At 38.0% G+C, this 23,850-nt stretch overlaps 2 protein-coding genes across 2 annotated transcripts; both read right to left on the reverse strand.

The window, feature by feature from the left end:
* Positions 1 to 545: 545 nt before the first annotated feature.
* LOC139712063 (uncharacterized) lies at positions 546 to 1,718 on the reverse strand. Its single transcript, XM_071623900.1, has one exon. The coding sequence runs from the start codon at positions 1,716 to 1,718 to the stop codon at positions 546 to 548; it is 1,173 nt and encodes a 390-aa protein (XP_071480001.1).
* A 5,239-nt stretch (positions 1,719 to 6,957) lies between these two features.
* LOC139712064 (neuronal acetylcholine receptor subunit alpha-6-like) lies at positions 6,958 to 16,813 on the reverse strand. Its single transcript, XM_071623901.1, has 8 exons — positions 16,789 to 16,813; positions 11,550 to 11,674; positions 10,629 to 10,673; positions 10,117 to 10,226; positions 9,549 to 9,681; positions 8,344 to 8,595; positions 7,602 to 7,859; positions 6,958 to 7,068 (listed from the first exon to the last, which is right to left on the reverse strand). The coding sequence occupies exons 1-8, from the start codon at positions 16,811 to 16,813 to the stop codon at positions 6,958 to 6,960; spliced, it is 1,059 nt and encodes a 352-aa protein (XP_071480002.1).
* Between the last annotated feature and the right edge of the window lie 7,037 nt (positions 16,814 to 23,850).

Consider the following 23,850-nt stretch of genomic DNA (forward strand, 5'->3'; position numbering starts at 1 on the left):
AAATTAAAACATCAATATACTGACATTAATATTTTGAAACATCTGCGCAGTCTCATGACAAAAAGCTCGTTTTTTTTGTCAAAAGATATTGTTTAGTGAATAATTATAACGACGCAGGTACTTATTGATAGCCTATAGGAAATTAGGATGAAGTATAATTTGGGTGATAGGTGCATTTACGAAGCGATAGAATTATATTACATGTGCATACTGTGAGTTTTATACTAAATATCAGGAAATACTATAATGATTATTCATTTATTTGTTTTCTTATTTATTTATTCATTTGTTTATTTATTCATTCATTCATTTGTATGCTTACTTATCGCTATTCATTCTTTTATTCATTTGTATATCTATTTTCATTTACATTCTCTATCTTGTCTTCCTTATAGGGGGGGGGGGGTACGGATTTAAAATGATCCTATAGGAAAATGTGCATGGTAAACTAAGTTGAATTGAAAACACGATTCTCTTTTGAATGCAGAGAATCTTTCCTATTCCTCGGTCGAGATCGGACAGTGTGATGACGTCAAATTCTCCTTTTAATGTCCACACCAAAGATATTCAACACATCCCTGGCGGAACTTCCGGTTGACGATCAGGTAAACGAACACGTTGATGAAATGGTTGCAGTGTTTCAGCTGCACCAGGACGTTGATTGCCGTCAGGGCGTGGGGCACACGCTTGGCGAAAAGTTGCTTAGGTTCCGGAGGGATCATCCGAAGTGCCACGGACGGGAGCCAGCAAACGAAGAAGATAATGGTGGTGAACATCAGCATCTGGGTTGTCTTGTGGTCCGCTTGACGCCGTTGCTTAGCAACCGATTTGGTAGGAAGAACGCCAGTCATTTTGTTGTCACAGGCACTTAAAGGGGGAATACGTGTTGTACTCACAACGGCGTTGGGGCCAACCAGTTCCCCTAGTCCATGGTCTGTTTTAGGTTTGTTCACCTCACAGCCACCAGCACGGGGAATATTTGTGTCATCCAATGAAACAAAATATCCATGCGTGTTTAATGCAACCGAAATGTCTTTTCGACGGGTGGCTGGCGATTTGTCCGTGTCGGCGCCACTACTTTGAGATGCAGTAATGGTTGAAACGTTTGCGTTACCTGTTATCATTTGCTCTCGGAGTTTTTGTTGTTCTCTAATGGCATGGTACACTCTGGCGTACAGAATCATGATCGCCAAGAGCGAAAGCAAGAATATGAGCGCGGGAAATATGACGTAAAATTTTCGCGCCTTCGGATCATACCCGTACGTATCGCAGGCGTAGACTTTTCCCCTCTTCTTGGAGGTGGCGGTGAAGATGAGGGGAATCTGGACGAGGGTTGCAAGAAGGACACAAGCGACGGAGATGAGCCACGCCCTTCGAGCCACAATCATTCGGGAAAAAGGATGCAACACAGCCACGTAGCGATACACTGCGAGTGAAAGGGTGATGAACAGGGCCGAGTAAAGGTTTGTCTGCACTACCATGGACTTTGCGATACATGTCCAGTCAGCCGGACCGTGAAGCGGATACATGACAGCTTTCATCGCCAACGACAGGCAGCTGAAGAGGTCGACGAGAGCGAGAGTAATGATGGCGACATCCGTTGCGTTCTTCTCCTTTCGCCGGCCGAAGACGACGGCGATGAGAAGGTTGCCCGGTACGCCCAACCCGACGGCGAGGCTGCCGACAGCGACCAGAAGAGTATGGTTATCAAATACCATAATGAGAGCGTGTGGCGTTCGGCAGTCACGAAAATAAGCTATCGCGATTTCTCAACTAAGTGGATACTTTAAAATCGAGAAGATTTAGTATGTCATGTATGTAGGAGAAGATCGTAGTATATTTATTCACCGATGCTCTATAGGTAAAGATGCGCGGTTATTGTCATTGTGTGTATCGAGATGATGATCGACAGCGATCAAGTTACATTATTCCTGATTGGTCGGATAAATTATGTTAAAACTTTGCACTCGGGGAACGCGTGGACTATTCCATTCCATTTCATTCCATTTCCTAATCAGACGTACACTCCACTTTAATCATCAGTACTCGAAAGTGATGTTGTCATTCCTGCATGTTACCATACACACGTATCTTTGCATTCTTCTTCTTCTTCTTCACAGTATCATCATTATCACTATTTCTTTTGAAAGATTATTAGCATTATCAATGTAATTCTTGAAAGGATTGACGATATCATAGTTGATATTTGTTTCATTGTCTTTTTTATATTTTAACCAGGTGTTCGTTTTCTCCCGCCACATTAAGAGAAAGAAATCAAAGTATGTTTCGTACAATATAAAACAAACGAAACTACAAACCTTAATGAATCAAATTTTCAGGGTTAAAAAACAGAAGCTCGTTTTATTGTGGCCTATGATGTTATTGCATTTCCACATTTCGATGCATAACAAAATGTTAATATTGATAATCACAGTTTGACATGCACAATCAAAATGCATATCATACTTCACTATTCAAGTCTGTGGATGTAAATGAAAACAGTGACCCCTAGACCAGACACATAGTACTAAAAAAGAGATGGTATATTTGACGTAATATGTATACATATAATTATATATCTAATGATGATTGTAGTCCACGTGTTGATTCCGATATACAATAGATGAAAACAGGAGATTGTAACGCATTACTAGCGTTCAACAACTTTTACTGGTTGCATCAAATCATCACAGCGTCATGCGTCTTCTTTAGGATTTCGGACAATCCTGTCTGAGACCTTGAACACGATGAAGAACGCTCGTGATGAGTTGATTTGGTTTTTTAGCTGCTATAGATAGCCTTTGTTCTCTGAAGTAGTGAACTCTTCATCAATCTTGTACATTTTACACCCAGTTCTCGTAAAAAAAAGAAAACCCCAAATACAGTAATGGTTAATCGAAAAGAGTTTGATCGTATTCGAGATAAATTTTCCAATCCATCCCCATCCCTGCCCCAATATTTCGTAACTCGGTAATACTTCATTCATTCACTTCAGTTTTGGTGCGACGGTTACTAAGTTCGTCATTGATTTCACAATGTGTACTTTCTGTAGCTTGTCAGCTGTTATGCGTTTGTCCTAAATTTCTATGATGCTGCATAACAAGGCTTCTGCCCATCACTATTACTTCAATCGCCCAATATGTTTTTGTGACGATTGCGACCTCTTATTTTATTATTTTTTTACTCGTGTTCATGTTTTTTTTCTTTAAATCATCGATTAGCGTCGATCACCACTGAATACGACATTATTTCCCCTACTTAGCCAAAACTCTGAGGAGACATTACTTGGCAAAATGCCTTTTGACCTATAGACCTTTCAAATCATTCGCTCCAATGCTCTTTTTCAAGACTACCAGAAGAATATTCGTCCTTCCAGCAATAATTTATCATTGAATGGAAGATTACATGTGTTTCTTGTAACTCCCCCTCTCCTTTATTTTGTTATTTCGCCTGACTATATTCGCATAAACAAGTATAATTCATGACAAGTATCTGCTTTCAAGTATAATACGCCAAAATGTGGCTTGACCTATTCTGGTGATTTGTCCCCTTCGTATCAAAGCAGGTATTGAAATAATTGTCTTTGCCAACTAGAGGTTATTCTTTAAGAGATAGGCAAATAGCATACGCAAATAGAATAGGCCTTTGGTTCTCAGTGATGAATGCTTGAGGTTTTATGTTAGACCCAAAGCACATATACAAAACAATTTTTTCCTCTTGAACAGTGATACTGAGTTTCAAGGAACTTTCATGCTTTATTGCATCTTCAGTACGTTTTCTTTTTCTTTTTTATTTTCAGAATACAGGTTTGTGATTTCCGTAATTTGCGATTTGACGTTGGATTTCTTTTTCTAGCCACTTTTGAAAAGTCGATGTGCAGAGTCCAACCCATACAATGCATATCAAAGGTGTATTGATGGACAACGATGGCAAAATCTCTTGTGGTTCTGGAAAGTACGTCCGTTCGACATCCAACGACTTTGTACAAACATGCGATGCGAAATCAGTTGAAATTAACCACAATTTGAACGACTGACCTTCATGAAGAGCGGGAAAAACCATCATACAATGTACTGTCATCTCTCTTTTTTAACTTTAAAATCCTCAATATTGATTTCGAATAATCAATAGCACTTTATCGACATTCGTTGTCTACACAGGGAATGAAATAACCGCAGAAGTTGCTGTAAATGCACCTAGTGCAAAGTGAGAGAAAAGGGGAAAAATGTTAGTGGTGAAAGAAGAGAAGAAGAGAAAGACAGCATCGGAAAATATTCGGAATAGATGGAAGCAAAAAAGAGAAGGAAAAATCAAATAACAGCAGTAGCAGCAGCAGCAGAAGCAGTAATAGTGGTAGTATACACGGTAGTTGTAGTAGTAGTAGTAGTTGTAGCAGTAGTAGTGGTAATAGCAGTAGTAGTAGTAGTAGTACAATGTAATAGTATAAAACATTAGTAGTAGCAGTATAGTAGTAAATGATGGTGGTTATTAAGCAGTAGTAGTTTTAGTAGCAGTAGTATCGTGTAGTATAAAGTGATACTAAAAGAGGAACAAGAGGTGAAAATAAATATCAGTCGTATAACACTATCAAGAAGTATTTGCCGTTGTAGTACAATAGTAGGAATATAGACTGTGATAGTAGGTAGAACCATCAGTTTAAATAGCGAAAGGGCGTAAAGACGTTAATGATGGCGTTCTCTTAAATGGGGGGGGGGGGGGGGGGGGTGAGAAGCTCCTTGTGGGTCCAGAGGTACAAACCCCTCTACCCCATTTTTTTAAAGAATGATTTTCAGAAACATAGTTTCAATGAGAAGTTTGTAGTTGCCATTTAACAGGAGGGTTGGGGCAGATGCGTTGACGAAGGGAGGGGTAAATTGGACATTACTGGGGTCGGAAGGTGGTTGTATAGGAAGTACATCATAGGTTTATGGGTTAATGGTTAGGCCTACCTTAGGTTCAGGAGGGACGGGGGGGGGGGGGTAAACTTGCAATGGGGAGATGGGGCAATAGGATTGGGCGTGTTAATTTTTCTTATAATGAACACAGATTCCCATTGTCTTTACTTTTGTCTTTTATGATTTTGCTATACTTTTTTTTTGTACTTAACAAGGGTACGAAGGAACAAAGGATCTTTTTGTTGTTGTTTACCGCTACATCGCGTCAATGACCCTTTTCTGTGCATATAGAAATACCGGATTACGTTGTCATTTTATAAATTAATTGGATGTAACTAATTATTAAAAAAAAATGATGGGGGGGGGGGGGAGACCAGTGCTGTGAAAGGAGCAAAGGTGGGAATTCAGATTGTAGTTGCAGAAGTAGCTCTGTTGTATCTATTCATTTCATGCTGTTTATCATCATTCAGCAATGTAAAAAAAAAAGAAGACTTTCAATCAGCCGTTTGACTGTTTTCTGCAAATCTGTATATATGCAGTAATTATTTCTGTACATGAATAAACCTTTAAAAAAAGAACCAGCGCAACTCTAAAACAGTGTAACATGTCAAAAGTTGTATCGTGTTATGAATTGTTTGATTAAGTAAACAGTGAATAATGACACGTAAACTCACTCCTTCAAGTTCAAGTTACTTTTTCTATTCAACATAAGTACAACATGACAATTGAAAAAATGGAAACAAAGAAAATGGATATAAAATTAAAAAAAAATATTATAACAATATACATGAATTTATTCAGATAGGAAAAGGGGCACGAAAAATGAAAACTGTGTAAAAAAATTATGTGGGGGGGGGGGGTCAACAAGGAAGATCAATAAGCCCTAGGAAACGCTGAAGAAATTTAGGGATATCACAAACTATTATTCACTGAACTCATAAATGAGAGAACACATCTTTAACCCTCACACAGGCACTAATATATTTTTGATAATTACGTTGTTTTGTGAAATTACGTCACAATAGTTATATGACTTTTAATTGGCAAGCTTTTTATGGAGATGCGCCCCCAATTTTAGGTGAATAGAATGGTTGTAAGAGACCAAATTTGGTTACCATCGTTACGTTACACATTGCCATTGTTTATCCTGAAATTATCCTTTTAGAGAAATTAATTACAATTTACACAACTAGTGAAATAACAATTGCCAAGCAGAGACAGTGTACTATTCAACCGTATTCAAACATCTAGTTGTCTATCCAATTTGGATTTTTTTTTTAAAATTTGTTAAACTTATACTTTTGTTTCGATGGTCTCGCCTCATGTTGTAAGAAACGGTATGCTTCAGTAATACATACAACAGCCATATGTGATACAGCATCGATAATGATGTACAGGTCAAGAATTCAATCGGCAGTATCTCTGGCGATATAGGAGTCAGGCTCTTTTAGTAAGAATATCAAAATAATAACTGTATGGAAGAAAATGAATTTAGGATGAAGTCGATTCCTACGATGAAAATAAAGGCAATCGGTCGTTTAGCCTTATATACCCATACAAGGGGAAACACAGTCTGATTAAGCAAGCCATGATACCAGCTAGCACCGCTGATCGCAAGATACACGCCATTCTGGTCAGATCATCATATAATATACAGATTATTTAGATTTTTGTAGTGACCACGGACAGGTGAATTCATAAGATGGTAATTTGCTCAGTTCTGATACTCCAGTGCCATCTAGTGGTAGACAATGAAACTAAAGCCACATGCGCGCGCGCGCGCGCGATTAACCTAATCAAATCAATCCATATCTCCCTTATATCACATACACACACACACACACACACACACACACACATGCACACACACAAATTGTGCTGCTAAATCACCTTTTTTTTTAGCATACCTTCCTTCTTTCTTTTTTTTTCAGAGCACACGCTATATACAAAAATTATCTATGCGTTATAAAAATACAATCTATGCGTAGGAAGAGCCACATGCGCACACACACACACTCACACATGCACGCAACACACACGGACTCGCTTCCAATCCTTCAGCTCACGAAGCAAAGAGGGCGCCAGTCATGATCGAGAGGAGCACGACGGTGACGATCATAGCGCCAAGATCTAGCAATCGGAAGTATCGTCGTCTGCGTTCATTCAAGAGATCCTATGGTGAGGGGAGACAGAGAGAATGGGTGGGGGAGGGAAGAAGAAGTAAAGCGGAGTCGGAGCGTGTGAAAGGAAACAGGAGAAAAAGTAGGAGAGAGAATGAGGGATAGATAAGGAGAAAGAGGGGGGGGGGGGGGAACAAGGCGAGGAGAAAATTTAGTTAGTTAAAACTTTAGTTCTCCTAACTCCATGATACGTCAATATTTTAGCAGTATCACTTCTTTTCCAAAAATGATTGTAAAGTTTCAGTAGTGAGTTGACACTCAGGGCATTTGCTTGTTTGCTCATTTTGTACATTAAAGTCTTTAAGAACTTTGCCTAAACTTTCAGTAGGGAACGGCTGATTTAAGTTTTGAAGCATTTAGTTCTACATGCATAAGAAGTAGGCTATTTTCTTAGGTCCTTATTATTATTTGGTTGTAGAACACCTGCAGGTTCAAAGCACATGTTCTAAGGCCTTATATGCATGCATAATTATATCCAGTTTGATTTCATTTTGGTTCCTTTTTGCATTTTTCACTGTCATTATACCTGCGTCGTCTGAAGGCCCTCCTTTACGATGCTCAACTCTGGTCTCGGGAACATGCCATAACTCACGGCCATCAGCACCGTGATCATCGCCGTCATCATCAATCCGAAGACCAGGAATCGCCCAAGGCTCGTGGACGTGTACGACGGCACCGAACCGCTGAGCGATATCGACAGAATGATCAGCGAGATGAATATGAACGCGGAGAAGATGATCCTTTCCCCGGACGAGGGCGGGGCGATCACGAAGGTGATAAGAATCTGTGACCAAAAACGATTGGAAACAATCTTTCCATGTAGATGCGTTGTCTGATATTGTAATGCTTCAGCTATCATGCTAATGTTCATGCTGATGATCCATCATTCAGGTGGCAATTATAGCTAGTCGGTTTCCTAGTGTGTCGTATGGAAGTCTAGCAATCAAAATGTGATTTTATTCTATTGGTTGGTTTGTGTGTCTCTACTTCGAATCGACATCGTCGTTGAGGTCTTTACATGCAAATTTATGCTGTGGAATAGGCCTTGAGTAGAGTTATTTCGTGTGCACATGTAACGTTTCCGTCAGCACAGAGTGGTGTTCTTGTAGCTGTCGATAAAAAATATCCTTTATATTTTTCTTGTTATTCAAAACAATTATGTTGTCATAAAATGTAATGCAGAGCAAAATCCAAAATGAAAATTTATGACGACAAAGTTGAGACAAGGGGAGATTGTGTGAATCTTGTGAATTGAAGTGAAATCCTACCATCCACGCGGCAATGACGGACGATGCGATGAAGCTGTCGGGATGGCGTCGGCGGAGGATCACGGAGACGGAGAGGTCGACGAAGGACTCGATGCAGCAGTTGTACTTCTTGACATGTCGCACGACCGATGTGTCGACCACCTCCCATCTCGGGTTCGGTACGAGGTCGTGGAGATCGAGGGCGGGGTCGAACGGCTGGAGCGAGATCATGGATTCGTCGTGGATCCAAGAGCCCCACACTAACGTGCAGTTCTTGAGATAGATAAATAGATAGATAGATAAATAAATAGATAGGTAGATAGATAGATAGATAGATAGATAGATAGGTAGGTAGATAGATAGATAGATAGATAGATAGGTAGATAGATAGATAGATAGATAGGTAGATAGATAGATAGATAGATAGGTAGATAGATAGATAGATAGGTAGATAGATAGATAGATAAATAGATAGATAGATAGATAAATAGATAGATAGATAGATAGATACATAAATAGATAGATAGATAAATAGATAGATAAATAGATAGATAAATAGATAGATAGATGTATAGATAGATAGATAGATAGATAAATAGATAGATAGATAAATAGATAGATAGATAGATAAATAGATAGATAGATAGATAAATAGATAGATAGATAGATAGATAGATAAATAGATAGATGAATTGATAGATAGATAGATAGAGAGGGAGGGAGGGGAGGAGAATGTGTGAGAAAGGGAGGGAGAAAGTACAATTTGTGTTTTTCCAGGCGTGATTATGAAAAACAACAGTAATGATAATAATAGTAATAATAGTAATAATAATAATAATAGCAATAATAATATTAATAATAATAATAATGATAATAATGATTATAATCATAACAAAATAGCTAGTTTTTATATAACACATTTCAGACTTGTGTGATGGTAAGAATTGCAATGCCTTTTAGAAAGGCCTACATGGTGCTCCTTAACACGAGTGATACTATCAGAGTATTCAATATTTCATAACTTTACAAAATATTTTGAAGATTTCGATTAGTGTCTACTAAAAGTGCACTTCTACTATATACTTGTTTATGCTAAAAGTGCACTTCTAGTAGTTTATGCCTGTTCTTTGTTTTACTGGAACAGGTTATTTTGTTTAGTTAATTAATCAATGGTTAATCACCTGCGGTCTTTCACGAAGGTTATCTCAATAACAAGTCACGCTTACCTGGACGTCGTACGGATATTTTGCGAGGTTCATCTCGCACGACGATTTCACACTAAGTGGAGCGATGGAATACACAATGCCGTCCGGGTAGGCTAACACATGGACCGGAGACAACGTCTCCCATTCGGCAACGCTGCAAAAAAAAAAAATCAAAAAATCATGGTTTATTTTTTGCGTTTCACTGCACAAAAGAAGGAATCTCTAAATTCTCAGCACAAAAAAAAAACTTTTAACTGGTGTTCTATAAATAGCACCATCATTATTTTCTTTCAAACTTCCTATTAATTGGATGGCACACATTTTTACAAACATCAAAATTAATCTTATGTCCTTAAGTTGGGGCTCTCATTTCCTACCAACACAATGATTTTGATTACACAGTTTGATATACTTTATGCACTTTGTTATTTTTCTTTCCGCTCACAATTTTTTTTTCATTTATTTTGTATCAAATCACAATGATTTTTGTAATCATTGCATTTGAGATAATCTGTGTGATTTTGGAAATCAAATTTGAATTGAAAGAAACACCATGCCATCACTTAATTTTAGCCATCCATGCAGCCACCTGTTATAGAGAACGATGTCTGGAATCCATAGCTGTGATGCCGGTAACCGAAGCACGTCGATGCCGTCGAAGTTGGATTCGTTCCACGCCAATCTGGGATCAGTCCAGAACTGCATGACAATTATAAAATGTCAGAAATTGGTTTAATGATAGGAAACTATGATATGGAAGGCAAACACTTGCAGAGGGTCATAAAAGCACCACAAGATGTTGGGGAAGATACAGAGGGAGGGGGAAAACAACATGACGACAGAAGCACCACAACAGAATCATTCTGTGCTCATTTTTCTGCAGATATTCATTTTTTAAAAGACAATGTTCTAATCTAATACACCATAAAATACCTCTGTGTAAAATCTCTCACACTAAATTGCAAAGGCGACCGACACGAAAATAATACAGTGATTGTGATTTTAAGAATCGGCAATCACCATCTCAATAAAAGTATCAAGTTCTTTATATTCTCATGGAATCAGCGTCATAGAACAGTTCTGCGTCTCTTTGATACTTACCAATTTCTGCCACACAATAGCCGAGAAAGTGCCCTCGAATTCATCCTGGAAAAAAAAAGAAAAAAACATGTCACCTCTATGATGTAGGAATTACAGCACAGGAGCAAATGATCATCGTGCCGCGATTGTTGACGGATAAAAATGCCAGCACGCCTTCGCGTATACAACACTTACTTCTGATACAAGGTCTGTCCAATATCGATCAACGTTGTTCAAAATCATTGTTTCTGCTACTGTGGTGTTTTTTGGCCATTGTTATGAAAACCTGTTAGTAACTATTTCACTCTAGGGGTAGCAAACTACCATTTTATAAAGAAAGGACAACTGGAAGTGCCTTTTTTAATTCATTATCTCTATAAAAGGTAAATATGCATTCATGCTTCAACGTCCATCATAAGTTAATAGCATTTATTGTGAAGCTTTCTGAAGAAAATAGGAGTATATCGATAAATCACCTACAATACGACGTAATACTATTATACTATCTCATTTAACATAACATAATATAATTAGTTAGGAAATCAAAATTCTGAGATGCTACCTTTCTGGGTGGCAGCAATAATAGCAGTGCTGAAAGATGGAAATAATACAGCATCAACAATTATTTGCAGAAGAGTTCGACTCCTTCAGCAGGAATTCCAAGATATCGAATGTTTATAAGAAGTGGAAATAAACAGCAATAGCAATGCATTAATTGGCTTAATAAATATTGACCACAACTTTAAACAAATGCGAATGGAACAGAACTTTATAAGTGTAAGTTATTGGCGAACAGATATTGTAAAGACGATTTTATTTTTTGTGTGTGCATCTGCCGTTTACGATATTGCAGCTTTTGATGAAAATAAGAAAGTCTGAAACAAATAATACAAGAAGGTAGCACTAAAATAACAGCAGTGTCGGCTCTAATTTGGGTCCTACCAAGTTCGCTACACTACGCAGAATGACTCCCATTTTGACTCTCGTCGATTCGTTGTGTGAGGGCGGGTTGTGCTTGTTGTACTGGCTGAATATTGTGGCCGTCAGATTGTCTTGTGGGCCAAGCTCTGACACAGAATATGAAAGATGGAAGAAACGTGAAAAGTTTGAGCACGGTGCAATCTGATGTGTTATGATGAGATGATCTAAAATCCAAAGCTCAGGAACCTGTTAGGAAGAAATGAATCCGTGCATTCTTGATTAGAATCTCACAACACGTGAGTACAGGAACAGGGGATTTGGGGTTTTTCTCTTTGGGGGAGCGATACAACTGAGTATTATATATATATATATATATATATATATATATATATGAGGATAAGGTAAGGTCTCAGTAATCAGAGTAAGGTGAAAAAATGCTTTTCAAAATGAACAAAAGCAATTAAAACAATGATTTATACTGAAAGGAAGACGCTTGATACCACGTTATGCTGCCATGACAAATTATATGTGTAATGTGAAATTTTGTTTATATATTCATGACTTGTGAATAACATGTTATAATAATATTATATTGTTAGACTTATTTTCTGTTATGTACAAGTGGAGAATAAAACTCACTGAAACTGAAACTAAAACAAGGAAACTCGATTACTTCGTTTCTACATTTATTTCATTTTTACTCGTCAAGCGTTCACTGATTTATCGGTATTATTTCTATTTCAAAATTTGATAATTCTATAGAACATCACCAACATCAAAAAAATGAAAATAAAATCACCCTACCAGGTACTACCTACTGCGCACCAAAGTTTCTCGAAGACAGTGAAATCAAACACAGTTAAACTAAAAGACACACACAATCAGTATGGTAGGCAATCTTAGTACACAGACTCACGCTCTACAGACGAGTGCTTGTCGGAAAAAAAAAAAAACACAGTCAGGGGAAACAGCATTCTATAGTTGAAGGGAGGAAGTTGAACCACAAATTGGCCCCTCGGAAAAGTTTTGAAGTCACACAATTTCTCTTTGCCCCCATGCATGCAGTTCCCTCGCTCCGGGAGGAAATAGTCATCTTTCATCAGACCCCCTCATCTCCCCCTCCCCACCCCTCCCTTCATCCCTCCCTCACCCCTCAACTTGCACTCTAACCGTACTGTCTGTTAAAGGGAAGGCATAGTTTTGGTTGAGATGGGGGATTCAAATTTCAACTTTTTGCGAGATAATTAGAAACCACATATGAAATCTGAAAGACCATACAATTCAAGAGTAATTCAAAGTATATTTGATGAAAATTGAATTTGAGATGGCTGAGATTTATAAAGTAAAACAAAGTGGTCCAAATAAAAGGTAGGTCGCTCCTTTTATTAGGGTCACCTTGCTTTTGGATATCTCAGCCATTTCAAAACCAATTTTCTTCACATAAATTTTTGATTCCTCTTTAAATATATATGCTCTAAGTCTTCCATATTTCATAAGAGATTTTTCATCATCTCACAAAAAGTCGGAAACCTGAAGCCCCGTCTCAACCAAAACTATACTATCCTTTTAAAGTGTGACAAATCACTTCCATACCGCGCTTATATTTCAAGATATTTCTAGCTCATCTTCATGCACGGCAAGATTCTAAAGCTTGTTGGAGGCTTGCCCGACTCGCTACAAATAAAAATGCATGCGATATATATATACATTGTAATTGATTTATATCCGTGAGCGCTTCACTTACATTAGATTCATAGGTAGAGAAAAGAGTTGTTTGCTATATGCGTATCCGAGATAAAGCAAGCATCCAGTAATTCTTAAAGTTATATTAACTTCGCGTATTAAGACTGAATTCAAGCAGGCGCTAAATATAAAGGTCAGAACTTCTCAAAGCTAAGTCTGCCCTCTAATATGAATAGATTGATTAATCCGCATATACATCAGATTCTTACTTTATTCTATTTAGTCAACCCAACTTAATATGAAACCCAACTTAATCGGAATTTATTGTGATATGAGCCAGAAATTGGATATATATTTAGCATGATATATTACACGTGTACAGACGATTTGGATCAGACTTTAAACACGTATTTTCGTCTGTTCCTTTCCTCATGATCCCCCGGCCGCCCCCTACCATAGCACCTTCAACGTCACCCTACGTTTCCTGACCATTCCTTTCTTTTATTTTTAGTTAACATTTTAGAGGGTAAAGTCTTTCCTGCCGCAGAATGCAAAATCAGGAGATCCATATAGTTTGTGACAACCAATATGATACACTTGATACTTTTAAAGAGTTTTTATTTTCTGATTTTTTATATATATATTTTTTAAACTAGTAGTTGCCGTATACTCTGAGCACTCACCGAAAAGAAGAAGAAACCGTTTAGAACAAATACATAGCTGCAGGATACACAGATATAGATAAAAGAGGGAAAAGTAGGAGCAAGCCATGATAAGCACGATAAGCTCATGAAAATTTCACAGCACACATAACACACACACAATCAAGACACAGATACACACAAACAAAACACAAACAAACAAACAAACAAACAAACAAACAAAAACTCCACAAAACCCAGGGAGACAAGAAAGAGATCTTTTCCCACTTCCCTGCAGAAACATATAGTTGTCAATATAAGATGGTTGGTTGTGGGTTTGTGTGTGTGTGTGTGTGTGTGTGTGTGAGTGTGTGTGTGTGTGTGCGTGTGCGTGTGTGAGTGTGTGTGTGTGTGTGTGTGCGTGTGTGTGTGTGTGTGTGTGTGTGTGACCTACATTCAAGAGGGGAGGAGACGGGTAACAGGAAATTTATTGGCATGCGTTCCTCGGGATTTTATTATTAGTATAATTGTGATTTCCATAACTGATCTGCACTGAGGAAATTTTAGCAACAAAATATTCGATGACGTCATCCTGGGAGGCCTGCCAAAATACATTTTATCTATCCGAGGTCAACATTATGGGATACTGCACTATCAAGCTATAGTGGACTGCAAATGTGTCTTATTATCGTACTGATTTAGTTATTTTGAGCCCAATCCCACTAAAACTTAATCGTGGTGTCAGAAGCAATTACAATTTGTTAATTTTCGTTTGTTTCTTTGTTTGTTTATTTATTTATTTATTTTTTTTGGGGGGGAATTAATTTTTGTTACCGCACATCAGGTAACTCATCCAAAACAATAAGTCATTTTATTTTTTACTTTCTCCTCATTAACTTATATCATTTGCTGAAAATTCTACGCACGTCACAATACATTTTAAGATGACAGGCCAATAGCTTGAATTTATTTTAGAAGAAAAGATAAAAATATCCTGGAAATTCTCACTTTCAGTTTCTTTCACGAAAATCTAATCTCGAAGGAGTGAGTTTATGATAGTGTCGCAGCAGCTTAACAAAAGTGAAATATCATAATCAGTGACCACAACTTAAAAAGGACCCTTAATATATGATGTCTTTCAGTTCATCCAAAATCATTTGGCTTTTTGTTTTTATTTCTTTTCATTATTTTCAAAGTTACTAGGAAATCATTGGTGAACTGTTATCTTTTCAACTTTCTGAATAATGATTATAATGATGATTATAGTAAAAATCGCTGTAGGGCCTATTTTATTTTGATAATTATAGTGATGATGGATGATAAAGGCAATCATACCGATAATGATTGTGATCTTCATCGTAATCATTTCATTTCATTTCATTTCATTTCATTTCATTTCATTTCATTTCATTTCCGACAATGTGACTTTTGCATATTCAAATGAGATTTATATACACGCCATTTTTTATTACAATGAAACAAAACATAATATCAGATAAAGAAATCATTATGTCATATCATTATCTCCTTTATGCGGGAGAAGTAAGAGGAATAGTGCCATCATCATTATTATCATCATCATCAATGTCATCACAATAATCATCATCTATCAACATCAACATGTTACTTCCTATATGTGGAGGGGGCAGTACAAGGACTATAAAGATATCAATATGGTTGAATTAGCATACGAGGCTGCCAAAACGGAACAGCTGAATTACAACAATTGCAAGAACAACAAAAATGGACACTATTATCTATATGGACACTATATATACACTCGCAAGACTATACAATGTATATTTCAGAAAGGTATGTTGACAAGGATGCGTACACGGGATTGCAGTCATGTACTGTATATATATGTGACGGCAATCCCATTATATGCCAGACTGATACGTGAGTCAGCAACATGCAATGCTATACAGGAGAGATACCCATCGCATGCGCAAACCATATCAAATTAGATATTTCGTTTTCATTATTTTATTTCATTTCTAACAAGAAGTATATAACAATAGGCTCACTACTTCTTCGACCTGTACAGAATACGAATTCCGAATAATGACGATAAAGCAATGACCATTATAAAAAATACTAATAATTACAGTTTTTGGTAAACAAACACAGAGTACATGTACAATCTTAATTCTGCAAAAGTGTTTTACTTGTACTAAGTTATTTAATAGATTAACAAACTTTACCTCGACCATTTGCCAATCCGTGTAGCAGTGATATCAACAGAATAATCTCTTGTAGAATATGCAGGCGAACCATTCTGACTTTCCAGAGTATCTCCAATAATTCTCCAAAGCTGGAATCTAGAACATGGACACATCAACAATTGACAATTAAATTCCACAGGTATCTAATTATCAGTCATGAGGTTTCCTTCGTATTTTCTTTTGTTTTATTTTGGTTTGGAATCTCACATCTCTGATCACCTCAACCTGATTTTGTTCATGGGATTTCAACCGTTTCGCCTATGACATTCATGACGTTTGCAGTAAACGCATGTTGTCGTATAAAGTTACATCTATACGTTAAACTGCATGTCGTAGGAAACTATTGATCTAACAATTAATGACATAATAATAATAATAATAATAATTATAATAATAATAATAATAATATAATGACAGAGAAACCGCTCAAGCGATATGTTTTAGAGTAATACTTACGTAAACACGCAGTCCACTATTAAACGGCACATCTATCGACAGTAACGTCATATTCAGTATTGGCAGTTATACCTTGTTATGATGGAAACGCTGCAGCCGTAGCTTGCTGATATATCCGTCATTCACTGAAACAGATTTCAGAAGATTGTGGCGTGTCTCTGGCTTGTAAAGGTCGTTCTGGATGCACTGACGGAGAATCTGATGTGGTTAGACGAGGAATCCTCGGATAATCTCAACCAGATTCCCCTGACTTACTGGCTGTCTTCATATTCTGAGACATCCGCCTTTTCTTGTCGAGGGGCTGCGCTCACTTGTCGAGCTGAAGCTGGACTGACTTGGCAAGTGATGAACGAATTTCCCTCAGCAGGAAAGGCGGCTTCCCTCGCCCGACCACACTCCAAGGTCAGAAGCCCACGAGCGGCTTGCCTGCATTTTTTCTCTTGATATTTCAATACAGTTTCATAATATTCACACTCCATACTTTTAACATGAATAATGCTTCTTGACATGTTTAAAACCCCTCAAGAGGTGTATGTAGATCAAGATGATAATGATAACAAAAACAACAATAGCAATTACGACAATAATAAGTTTGTACACACATCATGAATGTAAAAAATGTATATATACAGGCCGTATATGGCCTGTATAACTAACACTACCCCCCCCCCCCGAGTCATGACGTCAGTAGAGCAATGGCAAGCCCGCTATTTTCTTTTAATAGGAAGAATCTCGATGCTGAATCCCTTGAAAGCCGTGGGCTTTATGTATGTGATTCTATTTTCAGTTTTCTTCAAAGATTTTTTTTTAGCTGTGTGTGTGTGTGTGTGTGTGTGTGTGTGTGTGGTGTGTGCGCGTGCGCATCCCCATATTCTGATGTGTGCAATATGAATTCATGAAACGAAATGAATGTAGGTTTGTAGTCTGAGACGGTATGCCGAACCTTCTGTCGCATTGAGCAGAAGGGTAGTGCAGGGGTATGATGATTGAGTGGAATAAAAGATTCAAGAATGATTGATGGTTGTAACCCTGTAATTGCTTTCCGGCTAATTGTCTCGTCCCTTCGTCCTTTTCAATTTCTATCCGTGTTCACACATCTGTTAAAAAGCAACTCGTGGCACTGTACTGTATAAAGGAGAAGCAGCGGTTTACATATTATATTCAAATTTATATGCATAATATGCACGGACATAAGGAAGAACAGCCGTGATGGCTGAATCATGTGCCGTGCTGAAAAAAGATAATGAAGTGAAATATGAAATGAAATATACACACATGTTTTAAATTCATTTTGCATTTGAAATTGGATTTATTTCATGTAAAAATCATTTAGGGAGGTATTCAAATTCAAGATTATACGCCATGTTCAGTTACTTTGGAATAAAATCCAACGAGAGTTCCTTATTCCGAAGGTTCGACCTACCGTAGGTTCATTAATCTAAAAACAAAAATAATTATTGTAGTACGCACCGTGTTTTTTTTTTCGGATTGAAGAACCTTGTTTTATTTTCAAACTATCGAACCTTCGAAATAACGAACCTTATTTTCATTTTCGTATATAAAGTGACCTTCTGAATAACGAACCTTCGGAATCAGGGCTTTACTTCATTTTCGAATTAACGAACATCATGATAAGTATATGGAATTTGTGCGTTTTTGATTAACGACCCTTGTTTAATTTCCGAAGTAATAAACCTTCGAAATAACGAACATTGCCCTTCAAAAACATCAGTCCCTCTTGTTTCCCATGTTTCACTTGGCAAAGATAATACCAGAAGTGTCTTGAATAATTAGAGCTCCCTCAGCAAGGCAGCTATGGGAATGATCAAGACATTTATTTGCCAGTTTACTGATGTAGTCAAATTTGTTTTACTGAATCGTCAAGCTTCAAGTAAGCTTTTTAGTATTCAGGAACAACATCTATGGTCAACGAGAAAAAAGAAGAAGAAGATAACATCAAAAATACGAGGGAAATTCAAAACATGATATCGGTACTAAAGGAATTCACTGTCACTATTACTTCAGAATCATAATTATCGATCTTCCTTGAATTTAAATGATAGAAGGACAGAGAAGTTATACAAACCTGATACCTCAAAGAGGACATATAGCAGGCAGTGAGTATATAACCTGCTTGTACAACGTACACCAAAGGGTCCGTTTCATGAAAGTCTTGAGAGACTTTCTCTCTCCTAAGTCACACTTAGGAGAGACTTTGCTAAAAAAAAAAAAACATTTCATGAAAAAGCTATCGCATAAATCTATCACATAAACTCAGACTGAGGAGAGACTTTTTCTAGAAACCATTTCATGAACAAAGCTAGTCTCTCCTAAAATTCTCTCCTAACTTGGCAAAGCTATCACATAAATCTAGGAGTGGTCAGGAGCACTCCTAAGTTTATGTGATAGCTTCATGAAACGGACCCCTTCTCCTGTAAAAGGACAAAAAGGTTTAACCTCTCAGTAAAAGGATGCATACAAATAAGTGTTGCCAATTCGAATACGTAAATGTATTGATTACCGGCCATCATTTTCAAAACCTACATAGGTGCATACAAAGACAAATAAATACTGTAAGATTTCCTGTACACAAAAGAGATATAGTATACTTCCTTGTCATGGTAGAATTACCAGACGACAAAATAACATTACAGGTGTATTTGAAGAAAAATAAAATTATATATGAGCAGCATACGTCTTCTTATTGGCTAACTGCTGGGTATTGTTGTTGTTGTTGTTTTTCCATAGAGAGGACTGCGCGGAGTACTCAGCGCAGACGCATTCTTCACGCCCTCTGCTCTGTTGCGTTTTATGTATGCGCGCTATAACCATTTCTGACGTCATTATAAGGAGGTATGTTACGCACCGTAGCGCAAGGAACACGCCTTATGGTACGCAAAAATATGCGCGTTGACTTGACAACATATCCAAGGTAACAGAAAAACAAAGCAGTAGCATTCTGTGTGCTGACTTCGATCGGAAGTGTTTTGTCACGGAATTTTCTCTGATATTTTCGTATTTCTGCGCTCAGAGAGACGACAAATCGTATTTTGTCAGGTCAGTACTGATTGTTTACACTTCATTACGCTAGCATGTGTAATTACTAGCTTTTCTGTTCACTGATTTTCATGATATCAAATTTAAATTCTTTCTACTCGAGATAAATCAAAGATACAAAGTCAAACAAAGGTCACGCATTACAGCGCATTGTATATACATGGGCGCGGGGACACATGCAAAAATATGAATGGGGAAATTCATGACTGCTTACGATAGACAACGACATTTACTACACTATCATTGAGTCTAGACACATCTTTTCTTTCATCTGGTTTTTGTAGATATTGAGATCTAGTCTGACAGACGATAGATGGAGATGTTTCCCAAGTCCCAAATTCACGTTCCCGTACCATGGGAGTTACAGAAGAGGGCTTGGTATGTCGAACCGTGGGTATGGGCGACCGCAACGTCACCCGCGAACAGCCCTGCAGATGTAAGCAAGACTGTCCCTCTATGTCACACATATTATGCCACTAAAATACAAACGATTACCCTAATTTTTCAGTGCTTTAAGAATATTTGGGGCTACAAATCCACAATAACATTTGATTCGGATAAACAAATATGAGAATGTTGAGGAATAACACAAAGGTAATCGAATGATTGTAATGAAACTATTAATGTATCATATAACAATTATTATGAAAAGTATATTACTGCATATATTTTCCGTAAGTCAAGAACCAAACAAAGACAGTGTATGCCTACGTGAATTATTTAAATCACTCCATAGAAGCCGAGGACTCGTTTAAATGTTATACTTCGCATATAGATCACATATTCAAATGAATAGATGTCTCTTTTTGAAATAATCAATACCAGGGGACAGACGATGTAAAGTGTTGGATATAGATTCTCTACTTTTATCTAATAATTTTGACAAATGATTGGCCATATAGAATTTACTTCAGTTTGATCGGACGTTTACAAGTGTTGACTTATAAAGAAAAAAAAGCAAGAAAATGTAAATTCCTATAATTGCTTTTTGATTTTCAGGAGTATTTACGAGTGAATAATTATGTTTGTGTTCATCACTTTCCCATTAAAAAGCTTGCTGAGACAGCCCACAAAGGTCCATCGCCGCCAGTGTACCTGGCAGGCAATCTACTCCTTCAACGCTTGCAGGAATCCCTCAAGAACAAGCAGATGAGGGAACAGATTGCAGTATGTTGAAGACCTAGAGCTATTTTCTATGACATGTTTTTCTCTTTTTATCTATGAGGTTCAGGATGCGAATCAAGGGAAAGCACATGAATTTTACACTAAGAACTAGTTTATGTCAACCAAGACAAAATCAGAAGTCAAACCTTTAAAAGTTAAAGGGCCTTTACTCAGTCATATACTTGAGAAAACAAACCAATCAAACAACAACAAGAACAAATAGATAAATAAGTAGAGTCAATTCCTTGTTAATAGTTGGTAGGTCAGTGTTCTAGATTACTCATTATTTATCACTTGTAAATAGGCTATCATGTTACATTCTCATAAGTAAGTGATGTATCATACGATTACATAAATGCCGAAAACATTTTCTCGATTGTATCTCCTCATTTCTGACAGGCTTTATCCAGCAAGTTACACCATGCTGAGAAGAAGGTACTGCGGGCGAAGCGGACTGCAAATTTCATTGGGGGCATGGCCAGCCACTCCCTTAAGAAGGCGGCTCGCGCACAGGAGGAGACCCGACTGGCCGAGCTGATGGTGAGGCAGGCAGAAGATCGTGCTTCTCGTGCCGAGAAACGGGTGACAGCGATTCAGGAGGAGATACGAGTAGCCGAGACCAACTTGCGGCTGATCGGAGAGAAGGTGATGATCGCTGAAGAGATCGCAGCGAAAGCTCAGCAAAGGGCGGTATCTACAGAAGATAAACTGGCTCTGGCAGAAGAAGGAACTAACATCGCAGAGGAGAAATCTCGGCTCGCCGAGGAGAGAGCGACACGAGCCGAAGATAGGCTGATCATCGCCGAGGAGAATGCGAGACAGACAGAAGAGAAGGCGATCATTGCCGAGGAGAGAGAGAGGCAGGCCGAAGAGAAGACGATCATTGCCGAGGACAGAGCGAGGCAGGCAGAAATGAAGGCGACGATGGTCGAGGAGAGAGCGAGGAAGGCCGAAGAGGAGGCTCTCGTTGCCGAAGAGAGGGCGAGGAAGGCCGAAGAGAGGACGAGACGGTTCATGGACAAGTACCTGGATGCAACATCACAGATCGAGATCTTGAAGATGGAGCTGGCTTTGGCTAAACCTAAGAAAGATCCTCCAGGGAGCCATCTTCAGGTGAGTACTCTAGAGTTAGAAAAACAAAAGAGAAATGGTTATTCAATGTCATCTTTTAATTTGACAATACGAAAATAGTAGAGGACAAAGAACATCTTATAGCAAATATCGAGATCATTGTCTTTTCATTTTTGAAACGCCATGAGCACTGAAAGGTAGACCTGTGCGCTACACAAGTAATCACTATTATTATCGTTATCATTGTTATTGTTATTACAATTATCATTCTTCTTCTTCTTCTTCTTCTTCTTATTATTATTATTATTATCGTTATTATCAAAGTTATGCATAGAAAAATCAACACAAAAAGAATAAAAATGAGCTCTTTCTTTTTTTTTTTTGCCTATCCCCAGGATTTTCAGACTGTCGTGACTGTCGCTTCCTCGGCCGTTTCTCCCTCTCGAAGTCCGCCTGCGTGGTGAGAATACTTTAAAAGTTTATTTTTTAGAACTTAAAAGCAATGCCTGTCCTTCTATAATATTATATTAGACTTAAAACCCATGCCTTTAAAAATTCCAAATCAATAACATCCAATCAAAACAAGGGTCGAATATAAATTACAAAACAAATGACCCAGAAGTTCTAAGGAATTAAGTGACACCGATTTATATTACTAATTCATTGCTCCCTGCCCCCCCCCCCTGGAAATATGTTCAGATTGCGACGGATAAAGTCGGCAACAGTTATTTTGTGCATTATAGATAATGTTGATAGAATGATGTTATTTCAAACGCTTACCTTTAATCGTCCTCTATGCTCTTCAAATCAGTACGCCATGTCAAGCCACAGCCTCGGCACCTCCTAGCATCCTCCCATCCCCATCTTCACACGGTTCGACGCCAGTCGGCACCGCTGGTTATTCGTCACCCAACCCCTCTCCTGTGTCAAACTCCCTATCCCCTGTGTAAGATCCTGGCTTTTAAGTGATGTTTCTTATGAAATGAATCTCAAACTTAATGGACTCTTTGTATTACAGAGTGCAGCCAAATGTGGGATATCCAGCCATCTTGTCAGTCGGAAATTGAAAACAAACAAATAAATAAAAATCTATGTTTACTTGACAAAGAGATAACATGGCATTGATTAACATAGAACTGAATTTATACAAAACCGAAATTGCAACTGATCATGTACGCTATCGTAGTTTTAACCTTCATTCAATGACAAAAGACAGTGTTTCAAATCGCGCAGAATTTCGATAATCATATCATAGTTAACGTATGAGTCTTCTCTCACATTCTGGAAGACTTCTCCTTTTTTCTCATCGGAAGATCAAGAATTCTACGGTTAGTTTGCCTCTGTCTCTCTCTTCTTGCAGACATACGCCCCTTACGTCCAAACCGACATCTTCCCATCAGACGCTGGCAAACCCCACTCCTGGGTAAGAACTATTATAACCACAAACGTTGGAAACTATAGCATGTTAACATTTCTTGCAGTTTACCAAAGTGTAATTCTTCGACAATCGATGGTTGATATTATCTCGTTCTTGTGATGATAAACATTTTATCAGTATGCCAACATCATCCTTTCGTAACCAATAAGAATACATGTGAGTCATTAAGAGAGAACTGACGAAATTAGTACGACTACAAGATTATCTTGTATTCTCTTTGTCAGGCCTACTAACACTCCATCTCAGGTGGGTACGACGACTGGGACCGTTGCCAATAGCAACACCACGGCGAGAACTCCAAGTCCTCGTGGTGCTGCTGCACCATCTTCACCATCTGTTACCAGCAAATCTTTGGTTATCAGCTCGTACATTTGGACCATCACTGATCTCAAGGAGTTCCACCCCACCAAAGGTTCCATCATCCTTGGACAGGGGTCCTACGGCACGGTTTATCTCTGCCGTCACCGCACCACCAATAAACCAATCGCCCTAAAGACTTTCACGCTGCCCTCGTCTATCAGCCAGATGACCAAGAAGGTAACTTTTCTCTTCTCAATCCCTGTTTTACGTATACATGTATATTGTAA

Source organism: Diadema antillarum, unplaced genomic scaffold (assembly GCF_040938485.1).
Source record: "Diadema antillarum isolate AM-2024a unplaced genomic scaffold, OU_Dant_1.0 seq00001754_RagTag, whole genome shotgun sequence".
In the NCBI taxonomy this organism is placed as follows: domain Eukaryota; kingdom Metazoa; phylum Echinodermata; class Echinoidea; order Diadematoida; family Diadematidae; genus Diadema; species Diadema antillarum.